The sequence below is a fragment of the Mesoplodon bidens genome, assembly GCF_964165515.1.
Source record: "Mesoplodon bidens genome assembly, chromosome: 15".
Taxonomy (NCBI): domain Eukaryota; kingdom Metazoa; phylum Chordata; class Mammalia; order Artiodactyla; family Ziphiidae; genus Mesoplodon; species Mesoplodon bidens.
Window position 1 is genome coordinate 34,658,476 of NC_138171.1, and position 13,978 is coordinate 34,672,453.

The 13,978-nt window shown below is 45.3% G+C and overlaps 1 protein-coding gene across 1 annotated transcript in view; it reads left to right on the forward strand.

Moving 5' to 3' along the window:
- LOC308629221 (cytochrome P450 3A28-like) overlaps positions 1–1,033 on the forward strand; it is a 43,397-nt gene extending 42,364 nt beyond the window's left edge. The window contains exon 13 of the mRNA XM_081256814.1: positions 79–1,033. Within this exon, the coding sequence (XP_081112940.1) occupies positions 79–174 (96 nt within the window). The 3' untranslated portion in view covers positions 175–1,033. The remainder of the gene's footprint in view (positions 1–78) is intronic.
- Positions 1,034–13,978: the final 12,945 nt, after the last annotated feature.

Consider the following 13,978-nt stretch of genomic DNA (forward strand, 5'->3'; position numbering starts at 1 on the left):
GTATCTCGTCTACTTTGCTTTTTTTTTGTTGATGGGGCTCCATTAATCGGTTCTCATGTGTTTGTTTAAATGTTGCAGATCCCCCTGAAATTTCTCACTCAAGGACTTACACAATTGGAAAAACCTGTTGTTCTAAAGGTTGTGTCAAGAGATGCAAACATAAGTGGAGCCTGACTTTCTTGAAGGACATGGGCTTTGATCTTCAAGGAAGCTGTATCACCTGAGACTTTATTTACTTTGTGATAAAACCATTAAATGAAGATAGGCTTCACCTACTGCCCTTGATGGATGATTAGGTATTCTGCCCAATCATTTAGCTTTCTCACTGTCTATGTGGAGTGTTATATATTGCGTCATATAAAGGAGGTGACAAGTAAGTGCCGGATACTCAACTTCATGGGTTCTCCTAGGACCATCTCCATCCACCTGCAGTTAGTACCATCTACTCCTCCTGAGCACTGGTCAGAATGAAAATTTCTCACAAACTCTAATGAAAATAAGAATGATTGTGGTGACTGAAGTAGTGACATTTATGTCACAGATTTTATTTTGAATATTCTAAATTAAATATTACATTGAGCAAGTCAATAAATATCTCTTTACAAAGTATTATCTGATGCCTTTGTGCACATTAGGGGGAATGTATACAGCAGAATCAGAGAGACTCAGGGACTAAATGCTTTTGACCATCACAATCCCTGGTGGGTGGGGCCTTTTAAAAACTACAGGTTGACATATTAAATAGGTAAGAGTTCATTGACTCTGCCCAGTGCTTAGAAATCTGCCTTTTAAATCTACCTTTATAGTTTAAATCTACCTTTTTTGGAGCACATATGTTTTGTTTCTTTCTTTTTAAAAATTTATTTATTTATTTATTTATTTTTGGTTGCGTTCGATCTTTGCTGCGTGCGGGCTTTCTCTAGTAGTGGCGAGCGGGGGCTACTCTTCACTGCAGTGCACAGGCTTCTCATTGCGTTGGCTTCTCTTGTTGCAGAGCACGGGCTCTAGGTGCACGGGCTTCAGTAGTTGCAGAATGCGGGCTCAGTAGTTGCAGAATGCAGGCTCAGTAGTTGTGGCACCCGGGCTTAGTTGCTCCATGTCATGTGGGATCTTCCCGGACCCAGGGCTCGAACCCGCATCCCCTGCATTGGCAGGCGGGTTCTTAACCACTGCGCCACCAGGGAAGTCCCGGAGCATGTATGTTTTCATACCCCTTTGTATTCCATCCTCGACTCCCAACTGTCTTAATGCAATGAACATGGAATAAAGGTGGCTGATTGGTCAGTTGATTGGGCAGAAAGGCTACAAGCACTGGTCAGTTTCATTTGGTATCAGAAGCGGTCCAGGGCTCTTCCTTTCCCTTTTCTGCCCCTTCCCTCCCTTTTCCTTCCCCTGCCTTGCCCTCCTGGATAATCCAGCCCTAAACCAGTAAGTGGGACACAGAACGTGGGCAGCCTCACACTGCAGGGCAGGAACAGAGAAGGGGGTACAGTGACTCCAAGTCAGAGACAAAGTAGGGAATAGAGGGTATCCACAGGGATGGCAGCCGGCATGGGTGTGGGAACCCAAAATACCCACTCATAGGGGTGGCCTGTAACAGCATCCAGAGCCTAAATAGGGTGTGGAGAACCAAAGTAGGGTAAGGGGAGGGGGTATCATGAGTGGAAAGGGATGGAACATGGATTCGGGTACATAAAGGAGGAGTGATCAAGTAAGTAAATATATAAAGGATGGTGGAAGGCAGAATTCTCACTGTTGGAGAAGAGAGTCACTGATTCAGAGAGGGAGAAAACCAGAATAAACCCTGTGGAGTCAGCGATTGAAACGGAATGTATCAGTGTAAATCCATGCTTTTCTTTTTTAACTTTTTATTTTATATTGGAGTATAGCTGATCAACGATGTTATGAGGGCTTCCCTGGTGATGCAGTGGTTAAGAATCCGTCTGCCGGGCTTCCCTGGTGGCACAGTGGTTGAGAGTCTGCCTGCTAATGCAGGGGACACGGGTTCGAGCCCTGGTCTGGGAGGATCCCACATGCCGCGGAGCGGCTGAGCCCGTGAGCCACAGCTGCTGAGCCTGCGCGTCTGGAGCCTGTGCTCCGCAACGGGAGAGGCCGCGACAGTGAGAGGCCTGCGCACCGCGATGAAGAGTGGCCCCCGCTCCCCGCAACTAGAGAGAGCCCTCGCACAGAAACGAAGACCCAACACAGCCAAAAAATAAAAAATAAATAAATTTAAAAAAAAAAAAAAAAAAAAAAAGAATCCGTCTGCCAATGCAGGGGACATGGGTTCGAGCCCTGGTCCGGGAAGATCCCACATGCCACAGGGCAACTAAGCCTGTGCGCCACAACTACTGAGCCTGCGCTCTAGAGCCCACAAGCCACAACTACTGAAGCCCGTGCACCTAGACCCCGTGCTCTGCAACAAGAGAAGCCACCACAATGAGAAGCCCACACACGGCAACAAAGAGTAGCCCCCGCTCGCCACAACTAGAGAAAGCCCACGCAGCAACGAAGACCCAACGCAGCCAAAAATAAAAAAATAATAATAATTAAGTAAATAAATTTATAAAAACAAAACAAAACAATGTTGTGATAGTTTCAGGTGCACAGCAAAGGGACTCAGCCACATAACATTGAGCAGAGTTCCCTGTGCTATACAGTAGGTCCTTGTTTGTTATCTGTTTTTTTTGTTTTTTTTTTCGGTACGTGGACCTCTCACTGTTGTGGCCTCTCCCGTTGCGGAGCACAGGCTCCGGACGCGCAGGCTCAGCGGCCATGGCTCAACGGGCCCAGCCACTCCGTGGCATGTGGGATCCTCCCGGACTGGGGTGCGAACCCGTGTCCCCTGCATTGGCAGGCGAACTCTCAACCACTGCACCACCAGGGAAGCCCTGTTATCCATTTTAAACATAGCAGTGTGTACATGTCAATCCCAAACTCCCTGACTATCCCCCCCGCCCCGTAATGATAAGCTTGTTCTCTAAGTCTGTGAGTCTGTTTCTGTTTTGTAAATAGGTTCATTTGTATCATTTCTTTTTAGAGTCTGCATATAAGGGTTATCATACGATATTTCTCTTTCTCTGACTTACTTCACTCAGTATGACAATTTCTAGGTCCATCCATGTTGCTGCAAATGGCATTATTTCATTCTTTTTCATGACCGAGTAATATTCCATTGTATATATGTACCACATCTTTTTTATCCATTCCTCTGTCGATGGAAATAGGTTGCTTCCATGTCCTGGCTATTGTAAATAGTTCTGCAATGAGCACTGGGGTGTATGTATCCTTTTGGGCCATGTTTTTCTCCAGATATATGCCTAGAAGTGGGATTGCAGGGTCATATTAAATCCATGCTTTTCTATGCAGATAGATGATAGCAGGCTGGATGATATAGACAGATAGATAGATAGATAGATAGATAGATGATAGATAGACAGATGACAGAGAGAGAGTTACAGATATAGATAGATAGGTACGTGCGTGTGTTTGTGTAGCTACAAAAACACATAACACCTACTGCTTTCCACTGATGTAGTGTAGAAACAGTAACACCCTAATAGCAATAAGCATACCTTGTGCCCAGATCTTGGATTATAAATATCACTTTCCACTGAAAGGAATTGGGCTCCTTAGAGAAATGGCTGATTCCAGGGCTGGGAAAGTACATGATGACAATGGACCGTCTTGGGCTAGAAAGCAAGGAAATGTAAACATTGAGGGGGATGTGTCCAAAGGACCCAGAAGCCAGCCTGAGGGGCTTCCACTGCCCAAATCAGAGACCATTTGAGCATCATAATAAATAAGGAGAGTAAGAGCTATTAAGCCATTCAAGAAAATAGGAAAACATGAGTACATACAGATATATGTAAATAAGTTAATGGATAAATTGCAATTTGACAAGGAAACTTACATAGCTTCAGAGTAGTGCTGCTCAAAATACCCATTAATCATAGAGCAGAAGGGGTAACTTCAGAGTGGAGGAACCTGGCAGGCAGCCCTTTCCTCATCAGAGAGCAGCATCAGGGATGGGATGACTTGATCGTGCTTCACCTGATGGGACTCAGTGAGAAGAACGCATCTCACCTGTGTGATATTCCTGCCGAGGAGGCAAACCTGAAGGAAATCCTGAAAAGAGTCAAACCCAAACGGAGGAACATTCTCCTCCTTGTCTGTAATCGGTTTGGAATCTTCGAAAGAGTCAGTGTCATGAAAACCAAAGATAGACTGAAAATGTTCCAGACAAAGGAGACTACAGAGGGGTGACATCTAAACACAACTCGAGGGCTGGGTCCTTCTGCTACAAGGACATTGTTGGGACAGGTGGGGAACTGGGGGCTCTGAGGTTAGACGGCAGTGATGTGTCAGCGTTAACTTCCTGACTTGGAGGTCATATTGTGGTCATGTAGAGGTGTCGTCGTCTGTGGGAGACTCAGGGGGTGTGAAATATGAGGTTGGCCACTTACTCTGAGAAGGGTCAGGAAAATGGTTCTTTCAACAGACACTTCGGTAAGTTTGTGATTGTTTAGGTTGGTGGTCACAAGGGTACCTTTTGGCTTATACAGCTCTCCCCCTCTCTCACCTTAGTTTTCTTTGTCTTGTTTTTTTCTAAGGAGGTAGCACTACACCGTGACCGTGACCGTGACCGAGGAGTGGCTCTGAAGCTGGAGCTCCTGAGTTTAAAATCCCAGGACCGTCTGTCCAGGACTGAGTCTAGACTAATCAGTGGCTTTGGGCAAATCAGATGAGCCCCTCCATTCTTTGCATTGCTTGGCCCACAGAGTTTGGGCTGAATATCAGTGCTTCTATGCCCCTCAGGTGAATTCCACTGTGCACACATTAGCTCGGGCTCAGCCACTGTCTTAGGTCTGGTTCCCTAAAAGCAGGGCCTGAGGGCTCTGGCACAAATAGTTTACTGAGAGAGTGATCTCAGGGGAAGGGAATGAGGAGAGCTGGGTGGGCAAGGGGAAAAGCTGGGTGAAGATGTGCTCTCTGTGGAGACTGATTCCACAGGAAGCCTGAAAGAGATTTGTAATACAGAGTAGATCCCACTTGGAGGCACAGGCCAGCCTTTTGTACCCCATCATAGACTGCTCTTCTTATCCCCCAGGAGGCACAAGCTCCCAGGTGAAGTGGCTTCAATTTGGCCCGGGGGGAGATTCTCTAGAGAACAGGACAGCCTTTAATCAGTAGCAGCCCATACTCCCAGTAACTGGGGGAGGAACATGCAGCTCAGGGTGAGGGATCTGGTAACTGCCTGGAAGTCCTGGCTGAATTTCCTGAATACACCTTGTCTGTAAGGAGGGAATGAACTCTCTTGATTCTTCTTGTTTGTTTGTTTTTTTCCCTTGGGATCTGTCTTTTCTCAGCCAACAATGGACTCAAGTTTGGAAACTTTTCAGAAACAATTTTTGCCCTAGGGTAGGAGCAGGAGAGTGGGAGGGACATCACCCCAGGGGACTTTGAGGTCCTACAGGGGTGGGGCAAAGTGGGGCTGGAGGGCCTGCTCAGGGCCCCAAGCTCACACAGCTGGACAGACACCTCCAGCCCCAGTTAGAATCCAGGAAATAACGTCCTGAACATTTATGACTCAGTGGCTCCACACATACCAAGTAGTAAAAAGAGCCATTTAAACACAATAAGGAGGAAAGAAATGAAGAGTTCACGTTCAGCAAACTCCCAACATTTTAATGATTTTTCACTACAGCTTGAGCTCGTCTCCTCCTCTTGCTGACAGAAGATACATTCCATAATTTGTGATTACGCTATAATTCTTGTCCTTTTTAGCACTAGTTGAACAGTTTATGAGCTCATAAGAGTGAACATTTCTAGAGGGTCTGCTGAGGGTCAGGTATCTGCTGGACAAGGTCACATGTTCTCTTCACTCAAAGCCACCAGGAGGCCGACTTGCAGATCAGGCCCCAAAACCTTCAAGGTCACGGACCAGGGTCTGGTCTGATCTGGGCTCCTTTAGGAGGGAGAGACATAATTATGAATGCTCATTTTATAGATTAGGCAACTGAGGTTGAGAGGGTTTAAATAACTCACCCAGCGCCTGCATATCAGCCACATTTTGTGGATCCCTACTAGCCAGCTGTCTATACAACAGGAGCACAGATGTCCCTGGAGTCCATAGAAAGCTAAGGGACCTCCTGGGGCAGGTTCCCATCCATACCCTTTCCTCCCCGTTTTCCCCCTCTATCCTTGGCAAATTCTTACAGATTCTTAACCATTTGGATGTTTTGATTTTGTGGTTACAAAAAGTCAAAATTTCAGAAATGTTACTGCATCACAGCCACTAGGATGGCTATAAAAAATAAGGTAAAAAGCAAGTGTTGGTGAGAATGTGTAGAAATGGGATGGCTCATTCATTGTTGGTGGGGTTGTAAAGTGGTGCAACAATCATGGAAAATGTTTGGCCACTTCTCAGCAAGGTAAGCATAGAATTACCACATGACCCAGCAACTGCACTCCTGGGGAGATAACAGAATTGGAAACAGTTTCTCAAAACCAGTACATGTATCTTCATGTTCGTTGCCACACTATCCACAAAAGCAAAAAGTTGGAAACAAGGAAAATCCATGGATGAATGGATAAACAAATGGTTGTATATGTTATATACAATATGATGAAACAAACTTATTTTTAAGGCAAGACAAGAAAAAAATTTTTCATACATTAAATTCCCTCTCTGCCGGGACTTCCCTGGTGGTCCAGTGGTTAAGACTTTGCCTTCCAATGTAGGGGGTGTGGGTTGCATCCCTGCTGGGGAGCTAAGATCCCACATGCCTCGTGGCTAAAAAACCAAAACAGAAAGCGAAGCAATATTGTAACAAATTCAATAAAGACTTTAAAAATGGTCCACATCAAAAGAAAAAAATCTTTAAAAAAAAAATTCCCTCTCTGCCATTTGGGCCACACTCCCCCTTTACAGTGCATTGTGCACGTGCATTAACCAGACCTCCTTAGAAGACACAGGAATGCCTGCTTCATGGTCAAGAGCAATTTTCTCTGGTGCCAGCAAGATAACTCCTTAGAGATAACAATCCTTTTAGTCTTGTAAGGGGTTGCAATGTGCAGATCTAGCTTGTGTAAACTGTCAGTATGTCATTTGATGTATAACCCTTTGACTCAAAAACTTACATAACTGTGCTTTGACCTCTAATGGTTGGAATGGTCCTCAAAGCTTTCTGAAAGATTGTCTCCCAGGTTATAATCCTCAGATTGGCTCGAATAAAATTTTCTATTTCTTTCTTAGATTGACTATTTTTTTAAGGGAACTTTTAATTTTTATTTATTTATTTGTTTATTTTTGGCTGCTTGGGTCTTCCTTGCTGCACTGGTGTTCTTTAGTTGCAGTGAGCGGGAGCTACTCTTCCTTGCAGTGTGCAGGCTTCTCATTGCGGTGGCTTCTCTTGTTGCGGAGCACGGGCTCTAGGGCTCTAGGCTCTAGAGCGCAGGCTCAGTAGTTTTGGCGCATGGGCTTAGTTGCTCTGTGGCACGTGGGATCTTCCAGACCAGGGCTCGAACCCATGTCCCCTGCATTGGCAGGCGGATTCTTAACCACTGCGCCACCAGGGAAGCCCTAGATTGACTGTTAATTAATTTTTTCATAAATAAATAGAATAGTATTCAGCCATCAAAAGAGTGAAGTACTGATGCATGGTGCAAGAGGGATGAACCTTGAAAACGTGAATGAAAGAATCCAGACACAAAAGGCCACATATTACATGAATCCATTTATATGAAACATCTAGAATAAACAAATCCATAAAGAGAGAATGTACATTGGTGGTTATCAGGGCCTGGGAAGAGGAGAGTGGAGAGTATGCACTTAATGGGCACAAATTTTACTTTGGTGTAATGGAAATATTTTGGAACTAGATAGCGGTGTCGGTAGCAGAACATTGTGAATGTGCTAAATGACACTAAATTGTTCACTTGAAAATGGTTAATTTTGTGCCATATGAGTTTTACCTCAGTTAAAAATTTCAAATCCCAGGAATGTACCCTAACAAGTACAAGACAGGTCACTACGGTGCCTCAAAGCCCAATAGCTCTTTCCAGAGGCCTTGCATGCTCTCCAGCCCCCTGTTGACCAGACCAGGGTGAGACATTGGCCCTAGAAACAGAGGATCCCTATCTTGGCCTGGGATCTGATCACTCCTTTATTAGCAGTAAGAAAGCTGGCTTGATTTAGAGCCTGTCTTTTTCAACCAAGAAATGAGAAGCATAGTCAACAATGATAATGAGGTGGGCCACTCTCACATCCTGAAATGCCCTCTCCCCTTCTCTCCTTCTGGCCAAATGCATGAGGAGATAGGATCAAGATAAGTCTGAAGGAGCCACTCTTGGCCAGATGAAGAAGAGTCTTCAGATACTACCCTGAGACACTTAGATTTTATCTTGGGGATGATGGGAGTGGTTGTAGGGATTTGAACCACAGAGGAATGTTACAAGATCTGTTTTACCAGGCTCCGTCTGGTGGCTTAAGAAGGGAATTCCCTGGATGAGGCCAGCACAGAGTCAAGCCAAACTTGTTAGGAAGTTACTGCAGCAATGAGGAGAGACCAATGCTTTTCCTTTCTTTTCCAACATGCCCCAAGACCCTCGTCTTTTTCCTTCATCTTACACTTCCTGTTTCATTCATTCCTTTCCATATGGTTGTCCGATATTTGCCTCTATTCTCTGATTCCTCTTTTACTCCTTTTCATCACTTTTTACTTTCTGCTCTCCTGGAAACCCAAATGATTCTGATTGTGACATGTCTGAACCATTTGCTACATCCTCTAACTGCTGACACCAAAATTGCAGTGAATACCCAACCTAGTAACGGGTTGTGCATATCGTTTTGTAGTCACAACCAGCTGTGCAGCATTTGGAACAAGAGTGGAAGCATGATGGGATGTGTGGAAGGAAATATTTATCCCATGGGAAGATGACATAACCTGCAAAGTTATTTCAGGAGGCCCCTTGAATCTAAGCAAACAAGCCATAAGCACAATTTAGAATCGCAAGATCTGGCTCTGTGATCTGGATTCATGGTTTAATTGCTTGGGCAGGACTTTTCTCCACCCTGAGCTTCTATTTCCACATCTGTCAAGTGGGAATTAAATTATCCCAATACTGCTTATCTCACAGAGTTTTCACGACGATCAATTAAGAGAGACATGAGGGCCTCCCTGGTGGCGCAGTGGTTGAGAGTCCGCCTGCCGATGCAGGGGATACGGGTTCGTGCCCCGGTCTGGGAGGATCCCATATGCCGCGGAGCGGCTGGGCCCGTGAGCCATGGCCGCTGGGCCTGCGCGTCCGGAGCCTGTGCTCCGCAACGGGAGAGGCCACAACAGTGAGAGGCCCGCATACCGCAAAAAGAAAAAAAAAAAAAAAAAAAAAAAAAGAGAGACATGAAAGAACTTTATATGGTGTACAGGGTGGTAGAGATGTTAGTGGCTAGTTTATCAGGAAACAGACCCTCCAGGATGGAGTAGAAAGTGAGCAGCCCTGAGGATGCCCTCCTCCTCCTCTTCCCTTTGCTGTGAAGTCTATGGAAGTGCTTCTGCTTCGGGGCATGGGGGAGGGGCTTTCTCTATGGTGCAATGTGTGTGGGTCTGAAAAAATTTTCTCTTACCTCACCCCAGCTCTCATCGATGGGTTTGCAAGGGGACGTCACCTTGCCTCTGGTTTGGGTCAGAGCACTGGTCACCACCCTCTTGGAAGATCCGGGCTTTCGTGATAGCCGCCCATTAAATTCTTGGGCAAGGCTGAGCCTGGTTTAATTTAAGACCTTGGGCTCTAATGCTAGATAATCTAAATTAGAATCCCAACTCTGTGAGTAATTAGTGATGCATCCTTGAGTGGTCACTTCAACTTTCTGCATCCCAGCTTGCTGTTTTGTAAAAGAGGGATCATAACAACACCTACCTCATGGGCTTGTCGGGGAATTGAGTCACTTAATGAAGGCTGAGTATTTACAGCATGCAAGAGGGAAGAGATATGGGAACATATGTATATGTATAACTGATTCACTTTGTTATAAAGCAGAAACTAACACACCTTTGTAAAGCAATTATACTCCAATAAAGATGTTAAAAAAAAAAAAAGAATTGTTAGCTTTCCTTGCCTGAGGTTAGGTCTTGCTCTATGAGTGGGTGTGGTGTGTGTGTGTGTGTGTGTGTGTGTGGTATATGCCCCTCTCTGCAGCCCCAGTTGAGAAACCACTCTAGAATTTAGAGCTCAAGACCTAAATGGTTGGTTGTATTCTCCCAGGTCCATCCTATTCCATCTTGGCTCTCCATCTTGCCCTCAAGAACCCTTGGTTCCTGACTGGGCTGGGGGACTTGGGGACCCTCAATGACATATAAGGGAAGAAGAATAATGGAGGGAATGTTTAGAAAATCCTCCACAGACACAGAGGCTGAGAGAGGCAGGCAGTGAAGGGACCACCTGGTTGAAATAAGTTCCTTTTAGATGAATTCTGGTCAAATTCCATCACGGACAGATGAGGAAACAGACCCAGGGATGCCCAAGGTCACACACTCCCAATGCATCAAGTCCTGCTTATTCTGTTGCCTTCATATCTTTCAAGGAGAACAGAGTTTAAGGAAAGAAAGAAAAGTCAACTATATCAATGATAAGGGAGCTTAAGTAAGGGGTTCTTCTACTTCATAATACATGTCCTGGTATGTAACTCAATACTTATTTGAGAAGTTGTTTGTTTATGTCTCTCTCCCCTTTAAGTGTAGGCTTCATGAGAGCAAAGATTTTGACTTTTTTATAATCAGGGCTTGACATGTGGCCTGAACACAGCAGGCATGGATCCCAACCAACATACAGTGACACTAGAGTGAGGTGTCCACCTCCTCTAAGGCCAGGACAGAATGTCCTGTCACTATCTCCCCACCCTTGATACTAGGAGACCCTGAAAAGTTGTCTACTCACCTCCCCAAGCCACCAAAACTTAGCTATCACCTGTTACCCTGAAATGGCATGCTCAAGTTTTGCCCTACTGAGAAGAATGAGGGCATGGGAGCAGAGATATAATACAAACACATAATCTTGCTTTCATTGTTTGTACACTCCAGATTGTGACATGTGAAATTTGAGTCTAACACACAAATCACTCCACAGCAGCACTGCCTCCCTATATGGTGGGCAATTCTTTCAGCCAGTGGACGTCAGGACAGGCTTCCCAGAAGAGGAGCCACCTGGGCAAACAATATAAAAGGACAGGAATAGCAGACTGACAATGCCTCTTGCATCACTGAGCCCCTCACACCCTGTTCACCTATTAGTGAGCCTAACGCCTCCCTGAGTGTTATTTGATTTTCAACTCCGACTCATTGCTAAGGGCTGAGAAGATAAGCCATTTATAGTTGATGAAGACACTGTGTTTCTGAAACTTGTATAATTAGTTTACCTTGGCTGTACTATAACTACCTATTTGTCTCTGTCTTCAACCTGAATACTGTCTGGATTTTAGTCATATTTGTGCCCTAGGCATTGAGAAAAGAGCTTCGAAAGTACGTAACGAGCCCATTAGTACACAAATGACTAGATGAGAGACGTGGGGTGTGGGGTGATCTTCAGGCACACATGTCTTCCTTCACAATCTTAGTATATACATCGCTTCCTGTTAGGTCTTCCCGGCTGTGAATGAAGGGGTACAAAGATCATGCCTTCTATTATTCCCCCTTGCAGAGCAAGGCTATTTGCATTGGTTAGGACATGGTACTGGCTACATTTTATTCCCAGAAAATGACTACCCTATTGCCATTGGGATAGATTCCAACCAGCTGGACCAGCCCTGAGGTGAATAGGGCAGGTGATGGTCATATAAGGCTTAGTGAGAAAATCATCATAGCCAAGTATGTGTTTTGGAGGAAGATGAAATCATATAGTTTCTATAAAAGGTTTTGTTCCCAAGAAGAATAAGAAAGGCTGTGAGTTTAGTTGAGTGAATTAAGTTGTCAGTAGTTATCAGACAACACCCCAATTATCCCATGTGGGATGTATTTTATGTTCCTCTCAGTTGGGAACATAGAGAGGTTGATCCTACACACAAGACCCTAGTGTCCTCATGACCTGCACCTGTCTTTATTCCTGGTGAGGTGAGATAGAGTCCTTGGTTCTGGAGACCCTTGGGGGAGCTCCTGGGCAGAGATAGCCATGGAGATAGGAGCCAGATTGTAACCAAGTTGCTGCTGCAGCCTTGGGTCTCACTATTTCGCATAGTGACCCTTATCACGAAACAGCAAACATTGAATACTGGCATTTCAGTGCAGAAGACTTGCCAATCTATCTTCATGTTAGCTTACATATGACAGGTTGTGATCAACAGCTGTTGGGAAGCCACCTGCAGTTACTAATCCTCAGTTTCTACATCTGTAAACTGGGGGCTGTAACACGACCCTACTTAACAGCACCCAGAGAAGGTACCGAAAGAGGCCAGAAATGTATCAGAATTTCTGGGACTTTCTATCCTACTTTTCCTAGGGATCATCTTCCAGTTTCCCAGGTATGTCCTTTGTCTGTATTCAAGCTTGCAGCCACTTTCCTCCTTCACTACCTCTCTGTAGGATTCCATTTTTTTTTTTCAGAGATTCCAGAGGTATGCCACATACTAAGCATGGTTGTGTGTCTCACTCCCTCCACTTGGAAGCTGCTCTCAAGGAAGGAGACTGTATGGCTTCTAGCCCACACCTCAGCACAATACCTGCACCTGACATTCACCCACTTGACCTTGAATCAATGAACGAATGAATAGATGTATTCATGCATTTTACTTACCAGTGGCAGCTATGGATTTTAACAGGTGTCTCCTGGAGAAAGTCTGAACCCAAAGATGACAAACTATGATGGTAGAAATTTCATGCTGCATGACAAGTTCCCAAGGAAACAAAAGAAGGCAGGTGACATAGTTGGGACTTACTGAATTTTACCAATGAGACATCCACCCTCTCAGGCTGTTGTCCAGGAGCCCTGGGGACTTTCAAGTCAGAGGGAGGGAAAGAGTTGGTGAAAGGTGGGTATCACTTTCTGCAGAAGGACTTAAAGTGAGAAAGGATAAAGAGAGAAGGAAGTGCACAAGCACAGCTTAAATGTCTTGGGTTTCTGTTGAGTTTAAGAATCTTTGAGATTTTGTTTTTTATGTAATTCATTGTTTCCCAGGCCAAGCAATCCAAGGACCTGGGTCAGAGTAATGACAATGAGGCCATGTAATTTCCAGACCCTCAGTCCTCAGGTTTCTCTCATAAGGAATGGGGTGCGAGCTCACAGATGACACTGACCTCTAATATAAGCCTCCTCCTTGCCAGGTCCTCATACCCGTTATAAATTCCCTACTTGTCAAAAAGCAGGAAGCCATCTGCTCTGGCCCCACTTTGCCCCATAGAAAAACCTCATACCGTCTTTTTGGAGTCCTGTGTACTGTGTGTGCCACATCACTGGTGGATAAAGAGGTGGGGCCCACTTGGCTATCAGGCTGCTTTCTCCTCTTTACACCCATTGATCTTGGACTTGCAGCCTCTCCAGAGACAGGGGGCCATTCTTTGGTCTAGAATCTGTCTAACTTGCTGTCTAATGCAGGACCATCTGAGGGCAGGACAGGAATCAGCCTGAATCAATACTCCTTAGTGTGCCATCACCATGCCCTCCATATCCTGTCTCTCCCTCAGGAGCCCTCTTGTCAATAGAATCCTGATGGATCATCCTGAATGTGCAGGGATGGTGGCCGAGGTGCAGCCAGGCTCTCTTGTTGTATTGATAATCCAGGAAGATGGTGTGGTCACCAAAGAGCCACATGAAAAGGACACAGAGTGGCCCAGTGATCTTACCTCCACCAGCTCAAGTCCACCAAACTTTCTCATTCCCACTTGGCAGAAAGCACTGTCTTGGTTCCAGAGACATGATGGTGATGAATACCCAGACTGTGCGCAAGCTCTCAATCTGGTGGGGGAACTAGGTAAGGAATCCAACAATG